The sequence below is a fragment of the Rhea americana genome, unplaced genomic scaffold (assembly GCF_003343005.1).
Source record: "Rhea americana isolate MKP2758 unplaced genomic scaffold, rheAme1 scaffold_8, whole genome shotgun sequence".
NCBI lineage: Eukaryota > Metazoa > Chordata > Aves > Rheiformes > Rheidae > Rhea > Rhea americana.
In genome coordinates, this window is record NW_028186978.1 from 5,629,512 (window position 1) to 5,654,602 (window position 25,091).

Sequence of the window (25,091 nt, forward strand, 5' to 3'; positions counted from 1 at the left end):
TTCTAGGTAAACCAGCTTCAAAATGATGTTTTATAGTATTTCTCACAGATTGGATATTTTAAAAGAACTATATTTAAGAAAAATATTTGAGAAGTAACATTTGAAAGATATAGCTGTATTTCCAACAACATATCAAACTAGAGGAACATACTCCTAGAGGAAGTGCTAAGACTTCAGAACTGTAATTAAAAAAAATGAAAATTTTGCCAAAATGAGACTGTCTGTGCTTTGTAAGGCTATGGAAGTCTGTACAGTGACATGAAACAGTGAGGGTAGAAAATTCTTCTCAATTATTGTACATGCGGACATTTTCTATATAGAATAATTCATACTAAGAATTCATCTTCTAGGTCAAAAGGCTAGTAATGATTAGATAAGATTTTTAGTCAATCTTCTGGTGAAACTGTGTACAACAACCCCCCTCCCATCCTTTTTTTTTAAAAAAAAAAAAAAAAAAAGTCATGGTTTTGTTAGAGGCACTCTATGACCTGCAGTTTTTTCACTGCTGAAACTTTCTTTCAACAGCTCTGGTGATTATTCCCTAAATGATATGTTGATATACTCCACATATTTCACAAATTATAACCATACTCTATTATTGTTCTCACAAAGATATTTACATCTTACAAACACATTTGTACTAACAAATACAAAGACAACTGGTTTGACAAAAGTGCAAGCATAATGTTTCATAACTAAGAGAGCTACTGACCAGAATAGATTCTTTCCATTTCTCATGAATCACTTTTGCCAAATTCAGATCAATATGAACCACACAGTCCTCAGCAGTAAGTGATCCTTATGAAAAGGAGAAAATACAGTCATTAAGGCATTCTATAAAGACTTATCCAAGGAACTAAAGTATAGTAGTTTAGTACTTATTAATTTGCAGTTTGGAGATCTGCAAAAACTGGGGGAGGGAAGAGGGGAATCATTTTTTTTTCCCCCAAACAATCATCCTTTGCACTGGTCTCGTCATTTCAGTATCCTTCAAGAGTTAGAAAATAAGCTCAAAGGCTTGTTGCTCAAAAAAAAAGTAAGACAATATATTTCCTCATGCTTTTTAAAGCATGTGCATGGACAAAGAAATACAGGCAGAAGGTAGCACTACTGTATCTACATTTTACACCATGCTTGGCTTGCTTCCTTTCTTAAAGAACTGCACAATTCTGTTTCCCCAAGTCAATCATGGAAGAAGGGAAGAACAGGGAAAAGAAAAGAAAGTTTTTCTTAGCCAAACTTAATTTTTCACAAAAATACGGATTATAATAATGTCCATACCTGCATCAATGCCAACAGGCCCAAATATCTCTTTCAGTTGGAGTGCCAGTTCAGGAGGTAGTGTTAGCTCTAGGCAATCTATATTGAAGGCTACAGAGGGTACTGGGTTTTGTATCTTGGTTCTATCCTCATGGTGATTTGGAGTTTCACTCTCTTCTTTAACAAATATCTCCCTGGAACTCCACTGAGTTTCTTTATCAGATTCCAGTTCTTTATCACTTGTAGGATCCTTCTGAGATGTTTGATCCATTTCCAGTAACAAAGTAGTTGTATTATTTACTTTGCCATTCTCTGTATAGCTTTCTGAAGGGTTGTCATTTTCATTATTTAATTTAAATTTCAAATTGGTAGAAGTTGCGTTAAGACCATGAGGTAAAGTCACAGGTACACACAAACCTACATCAAGCTGTGAACCTGATTGCTTGTTTTTCGTTTCCTCAACAGTACTCACAGGTTGCCTGTCTATTTCCTGTATTTCTGAAACAGGCTGCTCAGTGTTACCTGCTGCTGAGCTAACCTCATCAATTCTAAGAGCTGTATCATCTGAATTTTCATGTTCCACTGAATCATTCATGGAGACAGTAGTTAATGACTCAGATATATTAGCATCTGTCACAATTGCATTGGTACTCCTACCATCTGCAATGCTGATGGATGAGTTCTTGTTTTCTGAAGGCTCAGAAATATCTTCAGCCCCAGTTATTTGCTGGATTTGTTTGGAATTTTTGAGATTCTCACCACAGTCTGCATTTGCCTTGAAATCAAGCTCTGTGACAACTGTCTCAGCTTCTCTTACCTGCAAGCATTCAGTATCAACATCTTTGCATAGCTTTTCATCAGAGTCCAACAGCAGACCCGTGGCCCAGTCAATGTCTTTATTGCATCTTTCATACAAATCTTTCAGAGCTTCAACTGAAAGGGACTCAAAGAGCTTGCACAGCATATTTAACTTTTCAGACTCATCAATATTGCTAAGTTCACTTTCCTCCACAAAGGTACTTTTATCATATGTAACTCGATAAGGTATTTTTTCCTGAGAATCTGAGGTACTGTCCACATCTTTGGGTCTGAAGCCGTCTAATCTGCCATGCAACACTTTGGTAGTCTCAGGAAAAAGCATTTTCTTTTCTARTCTCCACAGGAGAGCAAAATCCTGTGATTCAGTCTGCGAATAGCTATTCACTTGCCTGCTTGAGCTTGTGTCATGTTTCTCTTCTGTGGAATTAGGCACAGACAACTGCTCCTCTGCTTTGGGAGGAGGCAAATTGTTGTTTGTAAAAGTAAGGGCTAATTTATGATGTTTCCTCGTTCTCTTATTTTGCTGGGTTTTCTTCTCACCAAATGTTTCACTAGCTACTGTTTCAGGCTGGTGAAAATGTAACTTCTCTGTATCCTGCAGCTCCAGGGTGTTCCCTGGTGTTCCGCGAAGCACATCTACTGTGTCAAGAGCATTTCTAATCACGTCACCTTTAGCACTTCTATCTTCATCCGATTGATTTAGACTTGTCTTTCTCATTCTCCTTGACCTTTGTTGTCTCTGTTCTAAAGAGCCTGAGAGAGGCCAATGTCCTACCATTTGCAATTCTGGTGAAATTTTATCTGAACTAACAGACAAATTTTCTTCCTCCAGTCCTTTTTCAATAGTACAGGTATCAGGTAGGCCCACTTGTTCCTTTCCTAACTCAAGAGGAGGCTGACTGGGAGTTTTACATTCCTTATCACTCTTCAAAGAGGATTTTTCTAGTCTTCTAGGTCTTTTGACTCTCTGTCCCATTGTTTGTCCTACAGGCCAATCCCCCAGAAAGTTTAGTAACTCTGTTTTTCCTGGTGTGTCCAAAGCTGAACTGTTTGGTTCAACAACATTATTTCTTTGTGTTAATTGTGGTTCTGTATGTATTTCACCATATTGTTCAATTTCAACTTTGACAACACTGTTATCGCTATGTTCTTCAGCTCTTTCAGAAAAAGGCATATCAAAGCATACAGGCCCTTCAGAGCTGGTCACATCAACCTCACCCATTTCTGTTTCAGTAATCTGTTCTATTTTTTCTCCTTTTTCTTCTTTTTTCTCCAAAGGCAGTACTTTTGCTTCATAATCTGACAAACAGATATTCAAGTCATCTTGAACAGTGTTGTTTCCAGAACTGTGTTCTGCTGAGTTCTTTTCCAGTCCTTTGTCCTCTTTCTGAAAACTTTCAGGAGCAGAGTTATTTTCTAATGTTGAAGTACCAGCATACAAGAGTTTTTTATCTTCAGCTAGTTCAAGTGGCTCCAGTTCAAGAGGCTCCAGTTTAGAAGCAAAAGATCTTTCTTCCTTTACATCAGATTGAGTCTCTCTGAAAGACAAATTGGAATGAAAGATACACCATCTCAAATGATTTTAAGCACCTGTCCTTATTCACATTTCTAATTCTGACTTGGATATTTAACATATTCAAGATACAGATCAAAAGCTGCCTGTTAGAACACATTATAATCATCCAGATGGAGAATACATATGAAATCTTCACAGCCTCACATCCTGAAATCTTGTGAGAGGAAAAAAAAAAATTAAGATGACTTAGCACAAACCTTAATACTCTTATTTAAGAAGAACAAACAAAAACAAGTAAAGCAGAACTTTACTTGGTAAGTATCCCCTTTTTACTTCAGCAGGGGACTAAGACTATTGAGGAAGTATTCTATCTTCCCCATTTCCTAACATTTAGTTATATACAGAAGCACTCTGCTGCCTCGTATTTCCTCCTTTAGATCACAAAACCTGGTAACTAAGTTTATTTAATGAATGTTACATGATCCTGATCACTAGATTCTAAACAAGTCTAGAAATTAACTAGTAAGTGGCCTGCTATTTCTTGTCATAATGTTACAATCTGCTATACTCCGTTAGCTGCCAGAGTCCACTTCACTTCAAATACATTAAGTATGCAAAAATAAATGAGATTATCAACATATGAGACGGTCAACTACAGCAATATCTCATTTCCTGTGCATTTTTCTGATGCATTTATAGCATTATTCAGAGTAGCCACCACGAAAGTCCCACATAGACACCAATATAAATCTACAGAATTCTACATTAAATATAATCCACAAGAGCAAGCAGATGACTCATTCCTATTGCACTAAAAATCCCTTTTTGTAACAAACGTTATTATACCAACACACAAACTCAGAAATAGTAATCTGCCTGCATATGCGACTAGATTCTTTCTGAAAAGCTTTTTATAGATTTTAAATATCTTTAATTACAGTATAGCTCCAACAGCACATTTCAAAAACAAGAGAAAGCAAGTCAATTCAAGTTAGTTGGAAGGTAACACGGCAGTACCAGAGGAGTTTCAAAAAGCGATGGAAAGTTGACTAGATCCCTTGATTGTTCCTTCCCAGATTCTTCAAATTCTTAAAAATCAAGGAAAAAAAATTCTTGTGTTTTTTTTTTAAATTAAGTTTTTGAATGCATTCACAATTCAATAGCATTAGCCAGGCTCCACTGCTAAAAGTTTGCATTTTTACCCTTTTATTTAAGAATATAAAGCTAACAAAAAAAACAAATCTAACCTAGAGCTTTCTTCCTGACAAGAATCTTCACTCCATCCAGCAGCTTCTGATTTGTCTGGGATTGAAGAATTCAAGATTGAACTAACAGAAAGGCAGCGTTCATATCGTTCCAACATTCTTTTGATCTTTTCTTTAGATATACCATGAACATTTCGCCTGGATTAAGAAAAAAAAAGGAGGGGGGAGGAATTTTTTAATATAAAAATTTGAAATGCATTTTTAAAGAGACCAAATAGAAGAGAAAAAAACTAAGTGTACAGCAAGACTGACCAGAGAATGCAGGGGGCCAAGACAAAAGCTGAAACAGCAATTCTTTCTGTATCAGTGTGCCAAGTCATTCAGAATAGGGAGTCTCAGACAAACCTCTGTTCCACTTGCCTTCTCCACCCCACGTGGTGGCCCTTTTCTACAAGAGGACATTTTGCTTAATCCTAAAAATCTAAAAATGGCAACAATAACACATCTTCTTCAAACAAGTATCAGAAGCACACCACATCAGATACTGACTCTGATGCAGGGAGCCAGGTTGGGTAGGGAGGATTTCTAATTCAGTCTTCCTTCTCTGAAAGGAAGCTAAGAGTTCCTAGGAAGCTAAGCTAAGAAATCCTTGAGCCTTGAGGAAAATCTGTTCACCCGTTGTTATTCTGCACAACTTCCCTTGGCCAAGAATTTCCACTGATTTTGTTACATACAAACTAGCAATGTGGTCAGCAGTGGTTCAGCCTAGAAAAAAAGGAAATCTGCCTATGATGACAAAACAGGAATTGGAAGGTACAGAAGAAAGTCCCAGTTGAGTCTGAGTCACAGAGGAAGTAGGACTTCCTTTCCATCTTACCTAATTGCACTTTACCCCCCAAAAGGTCCTCATTTGCCCCTACTTTCTGAAAACAAGGTCTGTGTTAGCAAGAGAATGGTATGCATGCTGAAGGTTGCCCAGAACACCCAATGGGTGGTTCTGAATGATCCAAAACTACTTTCAGCTCTCAGAATTATTTGAGAGCCTCATCTAGGCTTGACAGTGAGGAGCTCCTGCTCTTTAAAGACTCAAAGTATTACCAGTCAATGGGAAGCAGGAAGTCCTTGGCTCCTACTGGAGCATTCTATTAAGTTCTGTTTTCAGAACGAAAATAGTCTACCAGACCATTTTTGAAAGGTGGTCAACTTTAAGCTAAGCATGGAAATTCAGATGATGATATATGGTATGAGCTTATGATAAAATCACAAGATAAATTATACTGAAATGGTCCCCTGGAGGTCACATCGTCCCATGTTCTACTCAGGGCAGATTCAACTAGATCAGGCTACACAGGGCCTTACCCTGTCAAATTCTGAATATCCCCAGGATGAAGAGTCCAAAAACTTTCTGGGCAACCTGATTCAGGACTTGACTGTCCTCGTAGTAAAAATTTTTTTTCTTATATGTAATCAAAATTTCCCATGTTTCAACTTGCGTCCCTTTCCTCTTGTCCTATCCCTGAACGCATCTCAGAAGAGACCTTTTTAAACTTCTCTATAACCTCCCAATAGGTAGCTGAAGACACCAATATGATCCTTCCTTAATATTTTCTTCTTCATGCTGAACAAACTACACTGCTCAAAACTGTATCTACTCTCTCCCTTGTCCTTGAGTCTTGTTAACTATTTGAGGGTTTCCACAGCATCACTCCAACAAGAGTGCATGCAAGTTAAAAAAAAAATAAATAAATAAAAAGACATTAAATAGTATTGGTGCCAGTATTCCCAGTATTCATCCCTGAGAGACACCAGCATCGTCTTGGACTGTTTTTATAGAACTGATCACAATCCTCTAAATCTGGTACCCAGACAATCTTCCAGCTACCTTTTCATCCATTTACATAGTTCTTATCTTACCTATTCGGTTCTAAGTACACTATGGGAGACAGTGTAAAGGATGCTGCTAAAAAAGAGGCAAACAACAACGCTGATTCACTCCCAAAGAAGAGTTTGTTCCTCTCAGTCCATGAGGTACTGACTGCCCTACAGTAAGTGGCAGCAGTAATGTTCAAAGTAAGGCAACAGACCAACTGAATACAAAACACAGATACAACCTGACATCATTTTTGCAATTTCAGGATCCCAAAGGAGCAGTCACTGTACCTTAAATGTAAAAGAAGTGCAGTCATGAAAGTATTATATAATCACTATTGATAATCAGTTTCTTTTGTATGCAGTTGAAGTGACAGGAGAAAATTTGCAGAATACTATGTAGAATCCCACAAAAGCTAATACTGTATGCAAAAACAAAATAAAGTAAATTAAGAAAGCTACTTTCTATCACAAAAATCCTCACTGACCTCTTACTACCTGATGAGCCACTGTACTATGGTACATTTTAAAAATACAAGTTACAGAACAAGAAAGATGTACAATCTAATGTGACATTTTCCTTTATATTCTTACTTTTCAAGTTCTTTTGGTTTAAACTTCCACCAAGTGTCTGGCTCTCGGAACATGACTTTATATTTGAATTGCTGAGCCTGAATAAAACAGATACAAAACCAAAGACAAATTAGTCATTTCTTTATGGAAAAGCACACAACATGTAAAAAACTGGCAGCTTTAACAAAGCAGGTTCTGCATTTCTCAAAACATTAAATATTTGGAATAAGATATTTTTGTTCAGTGTTCATTTCTGATTATACAAATGGAGATTTTTCAAAGCACATACATGATTTATCTACTTCTGTTACTGTAAGCTTAAATGTGTACCATGATCACTGTAAAGTATCAGTCACGTACAGACAGATACTAGATCTAACTAATTAACTCCAGTTAACATTCACCCCTGACAGACACACACACACACACACMYCCATGCTATTTATAGTGATTTTTTTAAAAAAATTATTTATATCATCCTTTTCAATGTTCAATCTCTTCCCAAGTCAGAGTATCTCCTCTTTCCAAGTATGGTGCGGGCATGTCTCCACAGTCTCTCATAGACAGAGACACAGAGACTAACTCGCTGTTTCTATTCAGAGTTGACCAGAGGCAAGCCAATTTCAAAACAGAAGCAATTAATTCACTTGCACTAATGCAGCCTTCCTGAAGCATGGGGACTACAAGTGAAGCATGTGGTTCTTACATGGTCTAGTCTCACCATGAGAGAAAAGCAGTCCAAAGTCTCATCAGGACAGACAAACATTCCAAGTAATATGCCATTTCCTAACCCCCCCCCTCCCCTTTTTCTTTTTTTTTTTTTTTTTTTTTTTTTTTTTGGAGAAGATTTCTTTTCCCTACCCAAGCCTGCATTTCCTGGAAGAACTTTTGTTATACCTTTATTTCAGTATACAGCAAAATCAGAGGCTTTTTGTCTTTCTGACAGACCTGTTAATTAATTTGACAAATGTTAACAGAAGCAAATATAATAGAATCAAAATTTTTATTTAAAAAATGATCTGGATGCAGGTCTCATTGTTCACTAATCCTGCAGAACATGTAGAGCATCTGCTAAAAAGCTGTCCATTCCATATCCTGATACATTCTAGTGTGCTCATGCACAGGCTCCTGTATGTGTGTAGGAGAAATCCCAGATGACCTACTTTTAAAAGAAAGGCAATCAGGGCTCTTGAGAAGTACAAACTCGCTGAATGAAATCCATTTATCAACAAAACTAGTACAGCATGAGCAATAGTAGCAGAAGTAGAAGCTACAGCACTATCCAAAAATATATTTGAAGTCAGAGTATGAGAAAAATCACAGGAGGGCAAGACACTGAAGTACTATGAATTCTCCCCCTAGTTCATTGCTTTGCTAAACCCAGCTGAAAATCTACCCATTGTTTTCAGTAAAATGATCAGTAGATGTTCTGTCTATCTCTCCCTCATTCCCAAACCACTCACAGTACTTCTTTAAAACAAAACTTTACTGCCATAATGTTATGGAAAGGTATAACACGTTATGTTAAAGGTATAACATTTCCTCAAATAGAAAAAAAAAAAGATATTAGAGAAAATATTAATCAGAACCAAGTTTATCCAGTAATGAAGTTCTGTAAACAAAAAAAGAAATATATAAAAATGACCAATCAAAATGATGAATGATCAACAGCAAAGTAAGAGCTAGACCCTAGAAGTGCTGACATGCATTAAAAGATGATTAAGTAAAAGGAAAGGTTATCCAGAAACTGGAGCAGAAGATCCCTATAACAGAGTTCACCAAGTTACTTAAATCATTAAATGTAACTCAGAAAGTTAAATTCAGATTGCATATGCTTAGTGCAAAATAAAAGCAGGCCACTTTTCACTACACCACTAATACAATATTGTAAGTGCCTTAGTTTAATTACATCACTTCAATAAAAATGATTAAGTGTATCTATTTTCAAGCAAGATAACATTTGATAATTGCTTTTAAAGTCTGTTCATAACAGTTCCCTATAACACTGCAACTTTAAGGCAAGGAATTTCTGATAGTAGGTTTTATTTATTCTCAAATAAATACAGTTCTGATTCTCAGACTAATCTTCAAGGAATGAAGCTCATCAAAAATATTAGTCTTCCCACTGTTCTGTTGATAGCCTCATCCTGTATTTGACATAGAGACAAACAAGACTAAGTTTTTGAGTTTCACAGAGCATCAAACATACAATCAGCACTAATTAATATGAATAATAATAAAAATAACTTTACAATTTTGCTGATAATATACAAAGAGGAATAATTCAGTTTCTTCTACAAAAGTTGAATTTGCTTCCAAGTAGCACTTGGATTTGTCACTTGGAAACTAGGCCAGGTCAATACTCAGGCATGCACAGACTATGACATGATGTAATGTAATACCATATGATACTTTTCCGACTCCAGGCTTTACTCTCCCTTGTGGAAGAGAAACAAGAGCTGGACAGACAATAACTGCATTTTAAAACATATGTTCTCATGCTGGTCAACAATACCCTTTCACATTGCTCAAGTTATCATACTAACCAAAGTAACATAAGGCTTCATCTCCCATGCTTGTATGTTTGTGTTGTCTATTATTATAGGAGACATTCTCTTTTCAAATGCTTCTTTGGCTGAAAGACACATATACAAAAGAATGTGATCAGTTAACTCCTTGGTAATAGAGCAGATGCGTAACATTTTCAACTCATTCTCTACATTATTTTTTTTTTTATCTAAATAGATAAGCTATAGTAATTAACCACGGTGTAAAGAACTCTGGCTATAGCTTGATCTTTCTGTTCCAAGGGCATTTTTATTTTAAAAATCCCCCACCCTCACATGGAAAACTACTAAGATACAGCATTATACTTCTGAATTAAYATATGTACGATAATCAAGGAATGAAAATGCAGATGTAAAATGCACCAAGATGACTAATCAGTAAATTAAACTAAAAAAAAACTACATGATCACCTTAAAGTGGACTTCTTTGTTGCATACAAAATTCTTGGCTTTTTAACAGTCTTAAGATTAGTCCACTCTGTAAACTGTATAAAATATGAAAAAATCAAAAGAATTATTGTAGTTTTTTTAAATACACAGTAATAAAATGTTTAGAATCACTACCTTTGAGATATACAGCATCGTGTTTCTGTAGCTATGTTATAATGTATCTGAACAAAGTTATCACTGAATCACATATTTCTTATTAACTCATTTTTCTGCAAGTTAGAAATTTGACAGAAGGAAAGTTCAAAATGAATGAATAAAAGCTTGAAAATAGTTGTTTTATGGAGAGTTTAGTGGAAATCAACATTAAAAAATACACTGATCATGGTAAAAACATCATTCATCATTTTTTCTGTCTTGTTCTTATAGTTTTTGTCTTAAATTTGCCAACAACTGCAATTCTCTTGCTGAAGAGAAAGAAAAGAGCACGAAAAATCTGTGTAGGTATTATTCATATCAATATCCTCATTATTTAATGCATATAATTTCTCCTCTTAATATTAAAAGAAATAATCTGGGGAGATGGCAAGATCAGCACTCCAGAAATGGGACACAGCCCAAAAATACATACCATGACAGAATCTGAGGAGAAAAACAATCCACTGACACAGACACGGGCATTTGTAAGTGTAAAACACACAACAGACAGGTCACTCCTCAGTTTGTGCTCATACTCTTTTTCCTCTTATTAAAAATAATTCTAAAATGGCATAAATGCTCATCCTGCAACACAAGCATTACAGGACAGGCAGCTTCTTAAACAGCACTCAGACACTGAACTGTAAACAAGCAAGCTAATCCCTGGTTCATTTCTCACCTCGTTTCCTGTTCCAGTCATGTGCTTCCCCTAAGCAACTGGCATCATAATGGTAGCGTCCGTGTTTACAAAAGTAATCATCAGTACTAAGAATGATTCCACCTGGGTTATCCTCAAGCAAAGCCCTGCGGAAGATCAAGAGGTAAATAGTTTTTTTCCCCTTCACCTCCGCACGCGCTGTCTTCACTTCCATGCATGTATTTGGACTCCTGCACAAAAATGGCATGGCTGACTACCAGGAACAGAAGGAGCAACTTCCCCTGAAGAAAGAGCAACCCCTAGGGCACAAGTGATTTATAACCATTCCCCTCTTTCCTCCAAAGGCTGAAGATGTTTAAAAGAAACAGCTGCTCAACACTTCCTGAAAGTCTCATTTCAAGAAACGAGAAGATTTTTTCATCTACATCTAGTGACATACTTTCACACCAACAGACAGGTATACAGTCTTAATTGCACCAAATGTTTCTGATGCCAGACACAGATGTCTAAACACAACTAAAGCTTTGGGGAGTTAGGAAAAAAAAAAAAAAAAAGAAAAGAAAAGAAACTTTGATCTGGCCAGTTCAACATATGCTACTTGCACAAATTCTCTTAAAAGAATTCCCACCATGGAAAGGAAATTTCTGCCTTTGCAGACTTTATACATTTCCATCTGTTTAGGTGGATGGAAACACCTGAAATGCATAGGGACTGGAAGAACATGGTAGAGCTAAATACTACCGCACTAATCCTCTGCTAGCATAAACTCCATTCCAGACCTTAGGCCAGCGACAGAAGTCAGAGCCAACACTTCTTATTTCAGTTTCCACTAGAGGCCAAGGAGCTGCAAGCAACTCAGCAATCATTACACATGATGTTGCATGTACCATGTGACTGCCAATCAGGGTTTATGCATAACTATTTACAAATGCCAGGAAATAGTCTCTGCCTCCACTATATCCCATAAAACAATTAAGCAACTTCTTTTATAAGCTCACAATATAGATGTTCTACCTTGCCAAAAATGTTTTTCCTGATCCTGGAACACCTCTGAGAAGAACAAGTACTTGACCTATAAGGTGCATCTTTTTTCTCATCATGTGACAAACAGGTGGCTGCTGTGCTTGCGAGTGGTTCAATTTTGAGTTTCTATCTTGATTTCCCCATACCTTCAGAGAAGGATTGGTATCCCAGGCATTGGAAACCACTGGAGAGGAAAAAAAATGTCCTTTTGTTTCAGAAGTCTTATAGTCTGAAACAGGTCTCCACTGGCCTGGACTAACAGCCACAGGAGTTACAAAGCTGTGACTTCCACTGGACGGATAAAAACAGGGAGCCATGATATTCCAATGTTGCTGAGTTTGACATGATGGTGTAGAAAAATTTAAGTTATATCCCTGATGAGATTGYTGAGAATCTACTAGTTTTGGTGTTCTGAAATTGGTTCTTTCAAAAGAGACATTCACCTCCGGGAGAAAAGTGCTCTGGTGGCTGTTACAGGCAGTCATTACCTCTTTGTGCTGTTCCAGGCACTTTGAATTAGGATTTTCAGGGACAGCTATTGTAAATTCCACAGGTCTCTGGAAGGACACACCAGAAGCTGCAGTCACATTTTCATAGTCTGAAACAGTATTTTGTGTCTGATCAGAATTTCCACATGATGTGCCTCCACTCGATTGTTCATAGACTTCTGGAGCTACATCATGAACAAGCATTTCCGACAAGCCAGGATCTTCCAGCATCTGTGCAAAAGGGTCCAATTCATCTGGTGAACTAACTTTTGTGTGGATGCTCAGCTCACTCATAGGTGGCTGAGAAGAGCAGAAATTTTCTAAGTTCTCATTATTTGTCTCCATTTGCTGTGGAAATAGCAGGGCATTGCAACCTGAATCAGGTTTTTCCCACTCAGAAAATTCATTAAAGCCACTAGAATTGTCATGTTCCACAGAGTGTTTATGTATGATTTGGTCATTTGTAGAATTAGGTAATTCATCACCAAAGCTGTATCTCACAAAAGCATTCTCTATTAAGGAATCCAAATCTTCAGTTAGCTGTACATCATGTGACAGGACCTCTTCTGTTTCTTCAGAATTTTTTTCTTCTGCAGTACTTTCCCCCACTCTTTCACTTATAACAGACCTCTGCTGATTAACAAGAGCTACTGATGATACTACTGAATCAAAACTTGAGATTTCTGAAGATGCTACTCCTTTTGCATGGGTGGACAGCTCTAGCAGGTAATCCATAGCATGTTCTACTGTTGAATAAGGTAAACAGAATAAAGAATGGTCAGCTGAAGCAGCACAATCTGATGTAAATACAATTTTTACATGAAGCACTTTAAAATGTAAATTGTTAAGCTGACAGTCTTTTTATTATTATTAATAAACCTTCCACAAACCACTTGCCCTGTTCCTTGTTAGAGATAAAGACAGAACTGAATACAGACATATTGCAGAACAGTAATCTAGTAGGCATAAAAATGACTAAAGAAATATTAACTGAGGGGGGCAGACCAAACAGAACTGGATGTTTATACACATGCTTATTTCTGTATACATGCTTATTTCTAACACGTATTATATACAAGAAATAACGTGAAATTAACTGAAAGATATTTAAGATAAGAAAGGATTAAAGAGATACAAGTATAAAAATTACTTTCATTATGATTAGGCCCAATTGAAAATGTCGTAACAAAAAAAAAACAGTATCTGCATTACTTCTTTGTAAAGCCACTAAACAAAGTATAGGTTGCCTCTGATCAGTCTGAACAAAACGAAAATCCAGGACATGCAGCACCTGAGACCTAAAACTAAGCTTCTGTTTTTCTGAAGGCCAACGCAGAAAAAAATGCAAGGTGTAAGTTCTTTAAAACATAACTCTATTACTTTGATAAAGGTAAATTTTATTAGACTTCAAGGCATAAATCAAAAATTCTATCAATTCCAATTCAAAAAAGGTTAAAAAAAAGCATCAAACAACATGAGAAAGCTGTTAAGTACTATACATAATTTACGTAAGCTTAAAACAGTAATAAAAGCAGCCCTTTTAATGGCTACCTAGCTTTCATACATATGAGAAATTCTAAATCTCTGTCTTCTTTGCAAATATCCTTAGAAAAATCTTAACTAATCACATCTGATCATGTGGATACAGATCGTTTAAAATGTTCCACATACGATTTATTCTCCTCCCATAATAACTCGCCGGATGTTGCTATACAGCATGTCATCCATTATTTTTATTATAAGCTAATGAACTCATGTATAAGATGATTTCAAAACCACAAAAGAATCAGAAGGACTGGACACATGAAGAGACTACCTCACGTGGGTAAGTAAATTGCAGGRAGAGAAACACAGTTCAAGCAAGGCTGCAGAGAACTAACATGACAAACAAAATTTATCCCGCAAAAGCTAATCCTCAGTGGAAATCACAAGATGATGGTGAAAAACAAAATAAAACAAAAGAAAAACTCAAACAATTAAGCAAAAGCTGCCAGGACTATACACTGTGTACTGTTGCCTTAGAAATTGTGATGCAGAATTTAATACACCCGTCCAGCAGAAAGTTTCTGCATCTGATATGGCACAGAAACTAACTGGAAAAACTGGGTACTCTATACAACTTTGCCTGTTCTGTGTCACAGAGCAAGCCACCTAAACTGCGCCTATGTTTACAGAGCACACTGCTACTGCGACTCACCAGCCTCACAAAAATGTTGCCAAAAATTTAGGAGAATCTTGTATGGGAAGAGGTATAAGATTTCAAAATATTATGACTCACCTACTCTTTAAAAGCTAAACTGACAAACAGGCTTGCAACTCCCACACCAAGTTTTTTGGAGTTGCCCTTTTTAAGGGCTATCTGCATATGCAACAAAACTATAATGCCAATAGTATTTTGTTTACCTTTAAAATCACATTCAGATAAAACCATATAAACCACACTAGGATCCAGATCAGAAAACATTTCTGACATGCTGTTGAAGAGCTCTTCCTTATTGACACTGTACATCGCTTGTGATACTGAAGGTCTTAGGTCTCCTTGAGGGGATACAGCAAGAACAGTTCTGTCAAAATTCCCATTTTTCCGAGAGGGACTCCCACCAGTTTTTCTTTTCCGTGGCATTTTGTTTTCCAAAATCAGTTTGCTCTCGTTTTATTTTGTCCACCTGAGTTCTACAGTACCAAGTTTAGAAATCACAAGAAACCTGTCCTAACCAGGAAGCACATATCAGAAATGGCATACCTAGAAAGAAGAGAAAGGAGAAATTTTTACAAGATAAACAATCACATTTCCACATGCCTCCTCTTAAGATAACAAAAAGATCCCCAAAAATCTATAGTATCCAGAAAAGCATTTTGTAGGAGGTTGCTTTCTTCTTTTGAATGGTTAGCAGCGAAATAGCAGCCTTATTTTCCACCTAACTTGATATTCAATCTATGTATGGAAAGTAAAACAAATAAAACAGTGTAAAACATCCAGAAAAGTGAAAGAAGTGAGACAGGGCACACATTTTGAAATATTTCTCTGATGAGTTAACATTACATTGAGTTTATATTCTGTTAAAAATCCAGAACCTTTGCTCCTTCTACAAAAATATTGGAAACATAACAAATATCTCCAAATCACCCATAAGTCTTCCAAAACATGGCTGTTTTTTTCAATTTCTGCTATTTCTAAAAGAAACAATTGAAATTGTTCAGTGTTCAAACACTGACACAGATTGCCCAGAGGTTCTGGACTCACTGTTGGGGATATTCAAAGCCCCACTGGACACAGTTCTCTAGCAGACCCTTCTTTGAGTAGCAAGTTGGACTAGGTGAGTTCTAGAAGCACCTTCCAACCTCAACAATGCTGTGATTCTGGGGGTTTAATTGTTGAAAATATTTTGGAGGTTGAAGTGAGAATCATGAAGCAAGAAGAGGCTTCAGCCTTCCTCCTCCACTTCCTCCCTAAAATTTTTTGAATAGTCTTAGTTAAAACATCATGTCATCTAGAATCACTGCAGTTATTACACTAATTCTGCACAGAAAATGAAAGCAATTATTTATTGAAGTATAAGCAAACAGTAGAATCATAGAATCAGTAAGGTTGGAAGGGACCTCTGGAGATCATCTAGTCCAACCTCCCYGCTCAGCAGGGTCACCTAGAGCATGTTAGACAGGGTTGCATCCAGCCGGGCCTTGAAGAAAAGGAGACCTCCAGAAAAGGAGACTCCACAACCTCTCTGGGCAGCCTGTTCCAGTGCTCCGTCACTCTCACAGGGAAGAAATTCCCCCTCACATTCAGGCAGAACTTCCTGTGCTTCGATTTCTGCCCATTGCCTCTTGTCCTGTCACAGGGGACAACTGAAAAGAGTTTGTCCCCGTCCCCTTGACACCCTCCCTTCAGGTACTTGTACACATTGATCAGATCCCCCCTCAGTCTTCTCTTCCCCAGGCTGAAGAGGCCCAGCTCTCACAGCCGTTCCTCACAGGGCAGGTGCTCCAGCCCTCTGATCATCTTCGTAGCCCTACACAGGATTTCAGTTTTTTCTTCATATTAAAGTCAGAGCTCTGTTGTGTTCCAGTAAAGCTCATAATACTAAAATCACTATTAAGTTTTACAAAGAGCTATTCAGTTGACTAACAAACCTTGGTAAGTGCGAGAATCTGATGTTTGAATTACAGTGAAGACTCAGTGTCTGATGATAACAATTACTAAGTAGGACATAAAACGCCTGCTTCTACATAAAGGTTATTTTTCCAGTGATGAACAATTTAACGTGTACAGATAAATCCATGGCAGCACTACGCAGTCCGTCCCTCCCTGGATCACTGGCACACAAATGGCAATGCCAGATCCTGACAGCCTTTCTCCACTATTCTCTCTCTAGCGATCTCTTACAGTAACTATGAGAAGCATCACTTACGAAGAGGTGGATTCTTACACTCCCAAGTCATAGATTTTTTTTTTTTTAATAAGGAAAACAGACAACTCCAGGGTCCCAGGAGTTTCTACCATATGTATTTGCACCTTAGGTAGGTAAGACAGATGTCAGACAATGAAGAGGTCAAGGAAGAATGAAACACATGACAGAAGGAAAACAGTGCACAGGAAAAGACAGACTTCCAGAAATAAGGGACAGACAACAGTGGAAGCTGCTAGACTGAGCTGGGACAACCAGAACTATGGTTTTTTAATTATATATTTTTTGGCTATTCTCTGATTAGTCACCCTTCAATTATCTGAATGAAAGTCTGTATGTTTACTTGTAGAATACTAGTTTGGGAAACAAATTATACTATTCATTACAGACAAAAATATTTAAGTAAAAAAAAAAAAAAAAAAAGAGTGAGAGAGAGAAACAAAGTTACGGCAACTCATGGATTTCCAACTCATATTCCTATTTGATTCATCCTCCAGCCCGTAAAACAGGTTGAGACATAACTTCAAGTAAAATGTGTCAGAGCTTAAAAATGTGATTGTTCTTCAGTATAACAACAGGTTCAGTGACAAAGGAAAGATCCTGCAAGGAATAAAAGTATTCACATACCTTGTTGTTACTAAACAGCAAGATATTATAACCAAGATATTCCAAGTGTTGGTAACATTTCAATCCAAGTCCCTTATAATAAATCAATCTCGTAAAGAACTACTGCCAAGAGATTCTCTTAAGCTAGGTCTTTTAATACTGATTTTCTTAATTCACTAAAGTATTTTCCTTTCCCAGGTACTACATACACTGGACTGTGAATCCCATTACATGTTAAAATAAACTAACAAATCCATACACTTAAGACTGTCTGAATCTAAATCAATAAATTATACTGCATTACTTCAGTCTTATTGAGGTTTAAACTGTTCATTGTGATTAATCACATACCTGCTATCACCCTCCTTATCATCGTATGTCATTCCAACTCTACCAACACTTTATTTTTCTTATGGTTAATATGCTACAGAAAATATTGTGTTTTACAGGAAAAGATTCTACTTATATCAACAATGAYCATAACACTTATTTTTCAAGGTAAGATACTGTTGCAGTGGTCCTGAGACCTAAAAATCTTGTAAATACATTACTACAAATCTTTAATATTATTACAGAGAAATAAGAAAAACACAACAGAAAAATCACAGCAAAAATGTAAAGGTTTTTAATTTATTAGAATTTTTTTAAAATCTAATAAATGAAAATTTTAAGTGTTAGACTTCTTGCTGGTTCCAGATTTCTTAATCTTTTGTCCAATATATTATTGAGGAAAAGGCTGAAATAAACATGGAGATTTAGATCAAATAGGTATTTAAGAAATAGATCCACATCTGTTTTTCCTCCCTGCTTTACCTAAAATGTTACCTCTAGTTTTCCAAAATCAATTTTTCCTTCTGTGGATTAAGAAATTCCTCAGAATGTATATTATTACTTTTTTCTTTACTTCAGAAAACAAAATATTCTTAAACATTGCAATAATTTTGCTATAGCATATACTTTTTTGCAAGTTTACTGATCAGTTTAGAACTCTTCCTTTATTTTCCTGGACAGTCATTCCTGAAGTTTGCTTTGTCCTTAATAAAAGAACAGGTATCAAAAAGAAAATGTACTTTGTGTAATTTTGAAAAAAAWTAAGTTCTTTGAGCTATTACCTGGGTAATTTTGAAAAACTCTTAGATTCCGAAAAGAAATATGTAGACTACAAAGTGGCCGGAAGTAAACAACTGAGTGAAGACTTGGTGGGCAGAAAAGACACTGGTCACCTCAGAATTTGCACACAGGTCAAAGTCTTGTGACTTGCACTACTTCAAGATATACTAGATCAAAGCACAGATCAATATCGTCTCCTTGTTCAATCTTTAAAGTTTTAGCAAAATGCTATAAATTGTTAAACCTATCAAAAAGACAAATCAGCATTGCCCATGACTTCTTTTTAAATAAGGTATTTACCATGGCCACTGTTGCAGATAGGTATTTTGACAGAAGCTCCTTTGTTTACCATCATATTGTCCGTGTAATTCCTAGACAGATTCCCGGGCAATATCTCTCTAGATATTACCAAGCACAAAGAAAGTATATTAAAAAAGCCTGYGATCATATAAAGCACGCTGTACTATTACTATACTCTCAATTTTTATTACATAAGAGATAATTCAAATATACTCAACTAAAAGGCAAGTTATTCACTTGCTTTTAAGAGCATGTCCTGAACTTTTGAGGACATTAATTAGGGGCTTGTGTTTTCAAATTGTGTATTATTTCAAATTATACATTCAGATTTTGGGGGGAGAAATTAGTTTACTAAAAAGACAGAAATAATTTTCAGCAATCTGAGTCAAGACTGCTTCAACAGTTAAATTTGCAGGTCAACCATATTTGTAGGTTCTGAATAATATAATATGAATCAGTCGGTAGTTAGCTAGAAATTAGATTTTTCCCCAAGATTAAAAGGGGTTTGTAATACCATAACGGTTTAGAAGAGCAGGGCTATGCTGGACACACTGAAATGGAATTCTAGACAACTAGTCAAAGGCTGCAATATACTCGGAGGTTCGCTAGTCGATTCTGGGTACCATCATTCTACACACATGCAACTAAAGCAAACAGCTGTTTCATTTCAGCACTGAGGAAAAGCAATACTCTTGTGGCACCCTCAACTTCACCTTTAAAAAAAAGGCAACAAAAAAAAATTAACAGAGAAACCACTGGCCTCTCCYCACTCTTCTTCAAAACTACACATCTCCTGATGGTAAAGATCTTCTCCCAATGTAGTTCAACTACCAGAAGTAAGTATACATACAAAAATCTACTTGCAGAAAAACTACCTCTTAATCAAGCAATCTGAAGAAGAAAAGAGATATTAAGATACTGGCATCCTCTATAAAATGACTTTCAAGTTTTAACAACCTGCAAAAGAAAAAGCAGAAGACTTATCAGCTCAGGATGCTTAACGTTAGCAAACTTTCTAGGTGGCCACAGTTTATTTTTATGTCTAGATTATGAGCTTAAGATATTGCCTGTTTCTGCACTGCTACCCCAAAGGATCTGGATGGACAAAGCACAGACACGGTCAGGCTTGGAAACATACAGCCAAGGATCAGCAGCCATTACAGGCAAGCCAGTCACTATGCAAACAGACAAGCACCAACCTTATCAACCCAACACAACACCTTTTCCTCTTCTGTTTCACAGATGGAACAATAAAGCAAAGAGAAGTGGCCTGCCTTGCACAGCAAGGGGGGTGATGCTCTATCCCCACATCTTACTAACCACATTCAGCTTTCTTTCCAGTGAAAAGAAAAACAATCAATTAAACAAACACATATTAAAATAACACCATACCAGCCTTCCTGACAAAAAAAAAGGAGAGYGAAGTTATTGTCTTAGTGAAAGACAATGACTATGAAATGTTTTATGAAAAAAAAATTAACCTGGCCTGGAGGCCCTCCACCTTGTGGTTTGCCATTGCAGAAAGCAGCAATTGAGAGAGCAGGGAAGATACCAGCCATCTTGCATGGAAGAATTCTGCTCACAACATCAGGCCAAAGCCAATACTTAAAATCTTATGGAAACTGTTTGTAAAACAAAATGATCAGCAAATCAATTTAAACAAGTGTTGACACTAGTAGCATTCTTACAGGGTTCAGCCTGAACACGTTCAAAGAAAAACATTAACTCTGGAGCGTGACAACTTAACTATTACTTCAGCTATTAACAAACAAGGTTTGTATTGCTATACCGACAAAAATATTTCTCTCCACCAACTACAGTAAAAGAARTTTCCAGCCAAAGGGCAATCACATATGGGAATCTCATTTAAACTGCTGAAGTTTTTTCCTTCAATTCAGGTAAGAGACACCAAAGTAAGGGCTGAGGAACAGGTAGTTTCTTCTTAGGTAGAGCAAACATTATAGGGCAAAATCCACGCTCAAACACAGGCCATGCTAATTGTAACTTTACTTAGACTTTACATAAAGATAATTGAAAGTCTTCCTTGGAAATGCTTTAAGTGGAATCTTTCTTCGACACATAAGCCAAAGAATTAAAAGCACTTAAAACTACCTAAACAAAAATCTAAGTTAAAAACTCCCCACAACCCTGCAAACACATATTTGTCATTAGGAGAACTTACTATTGAAATGAATAGACCATAAACACACTCTGAGCACTCCTCAAGATATACTAAAAGCATTCAGCAGCATAGGAAATTTCTAGTTTGACTATGATCAAGTTCAAATGACAAATAAGCCATCAAAATTCAACTTTGACCTAATGTAACTTTCAACCAACATGACCAAAGTTGCCTGATTTATATATATTTTTAAATTTCTCTGAGTAATGCAGAAGATAACTGCATAACCTATAAAAGAGTATTTTAAACTGATTTTTGAATTTCAAAATACGTAAAATATTTATCATGTAATGTTTCTTTTCATTTTCTGGCTTTAGAAATACACTGACATTCTACAGACTGAAAAAAAATCTGTATTTGTAATTCAAATAAAATAATAATGGTATACAACTTACATTTTGAGCTTCACTGAGTTGCTCCACAGTGGGACCCTTTTCATCTTTTGTAAACCAGCACTGATGACACATTTAATAAAGATTTTGCAGTTAAAAAATATAATACACTCTTCTGTCAGGAAACCATACTGTCAACATATAAATTAGATGTCAATAGAAGTGGATGCTCCTTCCTGACAAAGAAATTAGCAGAACACAAATTAAAATTGATAGTTTGTTCATGGACTATGTAACTGTAGGCAAAGTTTTAACACTGAGCAATATATACACAATTTAAATAGATTAAGCACACTAACATTTTACTGACAAATTACCTAGCATGCCAAGTTGTGCTCAGATGTAAGCTTTGCTAAGGATATCTACTTGATTTCAGCCACGGATTTCTTTTGCAAAATAGTTGACTTACATCAGGCAAAGAAACGATATAACGACAAYAGAAATAATTGGTTATAAAAATAAGTTTCCTCACTTGTCCTTTCACTTTGCTCCTCATCGCAATTCTTAACCATCTTGAAAATGTTCTCATATCCATGCTGGTCACGAAAAGATTCATTCCATCATACGGAGAATTAGGCAAAGAAATCCTGGTACATTAAAATCAGAATATATTACTTACTGATAAATCATTAATTTTTAATGCTCTAATTATGCTAGAAAACTGCATTTCTGTTCACTAAAGCAGCTGAAGAGTCCTAAACAGTGGAGATAAGTTAGATCCACTTGAAGCCTGACTTCATTCCAGTGTACATACATTTTAAATCAGAGTTTAGTTTCCTAATAGCAGTGACGCTTTCAAACAAATTTAAAATCAATTAAAAGGAAAAAAAATGAAGAAACATATACCAGAAATAGAAATTTAAACAAATATTCTGACATACTCCTAAAACACCTGGTTGATGGCCCAGTTTCTTTAAAAGAATCTTCCCCAGAAGCAGAGAAACCTGTCTCCCATGTTGTACCTGATCACGTACCATTTCTCCAAAGCATTAAGAACGCCGATCAAAACATATAGAGCGATTAAGATAAGCAAAACCAAAGAGGATCTAAATTTACAAAAYGAAGGACAGGTTGCAGGCAGAGAACTCGCAAGCACACGGCTTCCCCAAAGCTGCGCTAAACTGCTAAAACCACAAAAGGAGAGACTGAAGAGCCAGTCAGCAATTTTACAGAGCATTTTACCTCTAAAATATAAATTCAGTCCAGGACAGGAAGACAAGGCTGAAGTGTAACCAATAGCAGTGTAACATTACATTCTTTCCTCTACCTAAATTTCTGCTTTCTGAATCAGACTGCCTAACAAATGCATGAAAATACAAAGGTTATTTCCAGATTTGTTCCCCTGGGGGATTTTGTTGTTGTTGTTTCTAAGTCTTACAAATGGAGCAAAACAAGCAAGYATTTAAACAGAAGCACAGACATAGCAGCAGCTAACAAAACCAAACTGASACCCAGTCACCGTATTCTCTAGTTCAATTCATACAACAAGGAGGTTTCCATTTTGGTTCAAGCCTCCTCTCTAAAAACCACAAGGCGAAGAAAAGAAGAAGGGAGATGCCTCCCAGCAGATTTTTCTAAACAAGCCAAAGAGTAGCAACGGCAACAGTTTGGGTCCCTTTTGCATTCTTTCATTTCTGTTCGCAGTTAGTAACAGAACAGGCTACGTGCACAATTCATTGTTCAATGTGAAAATCTATACCCAGTTAGAGACAAAGCACTTAAAATGTCTTCTCTGCTCTTTTCCTTCTCCCACTCCGTGTTATTTTCGCTGTTCAGAGGGTTTTTTCTATTTCAACAGTTTTAACTAAGGTCCTGGGTTTTTTAAATAAAATTCTTTTAAAGTGCAAGACACTGACTCACTTGTCTCGATACACTCGCTTTATGTAATCCACTCTGCTTGGGGTTTTTCCCTCCCATCCCACTTTCGTGACTTTTAAGCCTTGTGCACGGCCTGTACCATAKATGGATTCTTTTGTGCTAACAGGAAAGAAAACCTGCGCTGAGTAAGGAACCAAAAGCTTTGTCCATCAAGTGCAAAGTTCRAGAGTGCAAAACCAGCACCAACAGGTCTGAAGCAGAGGATTAGGAAGCAAATACAACCTTCGGAAAGAGAAGAGCCCTGTTGGCTGGGAAAGGCTCGAAGGCTCTCCTCCGCCTGTCAAGAGCGGCACAAGCTAACCTGCAGTGGCAGTCGGCTGCTGTTCGACAGGTGACAGAAACCGCCAAACTCCACATCGTGCGGTTTCCTTTCAYGCTGGGAAGCTGCTTTTCTTAGCGGCTCTCCCTACAGGTGAGTACAAGCTCACAGAAAAGTTCGCTCTCAAAGACGGGCAGATCTCCTGCCAGTGGCACATGATTAAAGCAGGGAGGCAGAAAAGGAGGAAAAGACAGAATACACACAGCGACTAGTAAGCGCGTTCCCTGGCGGCAGGCTCTGCTTGTTAGGAGCTACTGCTTGTGCACTCCTCCTTCACTGTTCTTTCTCCCGTTGCCGGATTTTTTTTCAGATGAAACTAGAACTGTAGCTGAGCACTCTCAGCACTAGCTTTCCTGTAAGCCAGGCAGGTTTTCTATGAGCTAGGTTTCTATGAGCTATCCCCATCCTTAAGGTAATCCCACCACGCAGCTGTATTCCTTCCACCATTTGCCAAATGCCTCCACAAGGACTCCAAACACCTTCCTTTTTGCTGTGTACAGAAGGTCAGAGTTTGGGACACAGTAAACATGGGTGGCCTTGGTATTCTGGAGGCTGCAGATGTACACCATGATGGGTTAGAAAAGCAACAGGCAGCTACTTTCTTTGTTTAGGTGGAGAGGCTTGTTTTGTCAAAAAAAAAAAAAGACAGCAGTATCTGCAGTATTTTTTTCCAGCCTTAGGGGAGCCTAGAGACAGCAAGTCCTTTTACAGCTTCCCTCCTACACTCTTTGGTAGCCTCCCTACAGCTCGAAGTCCTGCCTCAGTATTCTGTAGCAAGGGTTATCCCCTCCTTCAAACTCATTTCTGATGAGGGAAGGTCTCCCCGAGGCAGAGCTCTCGGAGCGCCTGGGCAGACCCCGGCACGGGTTCACACAGCTCTGCTGCTATGCAGTGACACGCATCTACCCCCCAGAGCAATGCAGAAAGCTGGAACTAATGAGATCAGACTACAGCTATGTGAGTGTTTCTGTAGTTTAACGCTTGCAGTTAATACTGCTGCTTAGAACTGCATTTCTGCTCCATGTTATAAACAGCAAGAACAAGAGAAACTTTTTTTTKGGGGGGTACTTGCAAAGCAAAAAGAGAATTCCTGCCCAACAGAGCTGCGGTTTGCTCACACTATGTTTCCAGAGACTCTATCCAAAAGTCAGGTTAAAAGGGGAATGAATAAAGATAATACCTCTGTAAAATGAGAGCTCTGTCATAGCAGTCAGCAAAACAGAATGGTCTTTCACGTCTTCTCCAGATGAAGATTTGTACCTTTCTCTGAATAGCCTCCTGACAGCAGTGCCTCTACCTGTAATTCAAGATTTGCTGCATCTCCAAAGCACTGTT

At 37.2% G+C, this 25,091-nt stretch overlaps 1 protein-coding gene across 4 annotated transcripts in view; it reads right to left on the reverse strand.

Moving 5' to 3' along the window:
• Positions 1 to 25,091, reverse strand: part of N4BP2 (NEDD4 binding protein 2) — a 42,741-nt gene that overhangs the window by 14,161 nt on the left and 3,489 nt on the right. For 2 of the 4 annotated variants that reach the window (XM_085322819.1, XM_085322823.1), the window contains exons 1-11: positions 24,937 to 25,085; positions 22,032 to 22,146; positions 21,563 to 21,735; positions 14,967 to 15,306; positions 12,067 to 13,309; positions 11,074 to 11,198; positions 9,789 to 9,877; positions 7,264 to 7,340; positions 4,843 to 4,998; positions 1,282 to 3,617; positions 713 to 798 (exon numbers count right to left, since the gene is read on the reverse strand). In XM_085322819.1, coding sequence (XP_085178945.1) covers positions 713 to 798; positions 1,282 to 3,617; positions 4,843 to 4,998; positions 7,264 to 7,340; positions 9,789 to 9,877; positions 11,074 to 11,198; positions 12,067 to 13,309; positions 14,967 to 15,186 — 4,332 coding nt within the window. In that variant the 5' untranslated portion in view covers positions 15,187 to 15,306; positions 21,563 to 21,735; positions 22,032 to 22,146; positions 24,937 to 25,085. Of the gene's footprint in view, positions 1 to 712; positions 799 to 1,281; positions 3,618 to 4,842; positions 4,999 to 7,263; positions 7,341 to 9,788; positions 9,878 to 11,073; positions 11,199 to 12,066; positions 13,310 to 14,966; positions 15,307 to 18,985; positions 19,003 to 21,562; positions 21,736 to 22,031; positions 22,147 to 24,936; positions 25,086 to 25,091 lie in introns of those variants that run through there. The other 2 variants (XM_085322820.1, XM_085322822.1) reach the window with 2 other exon arrangements.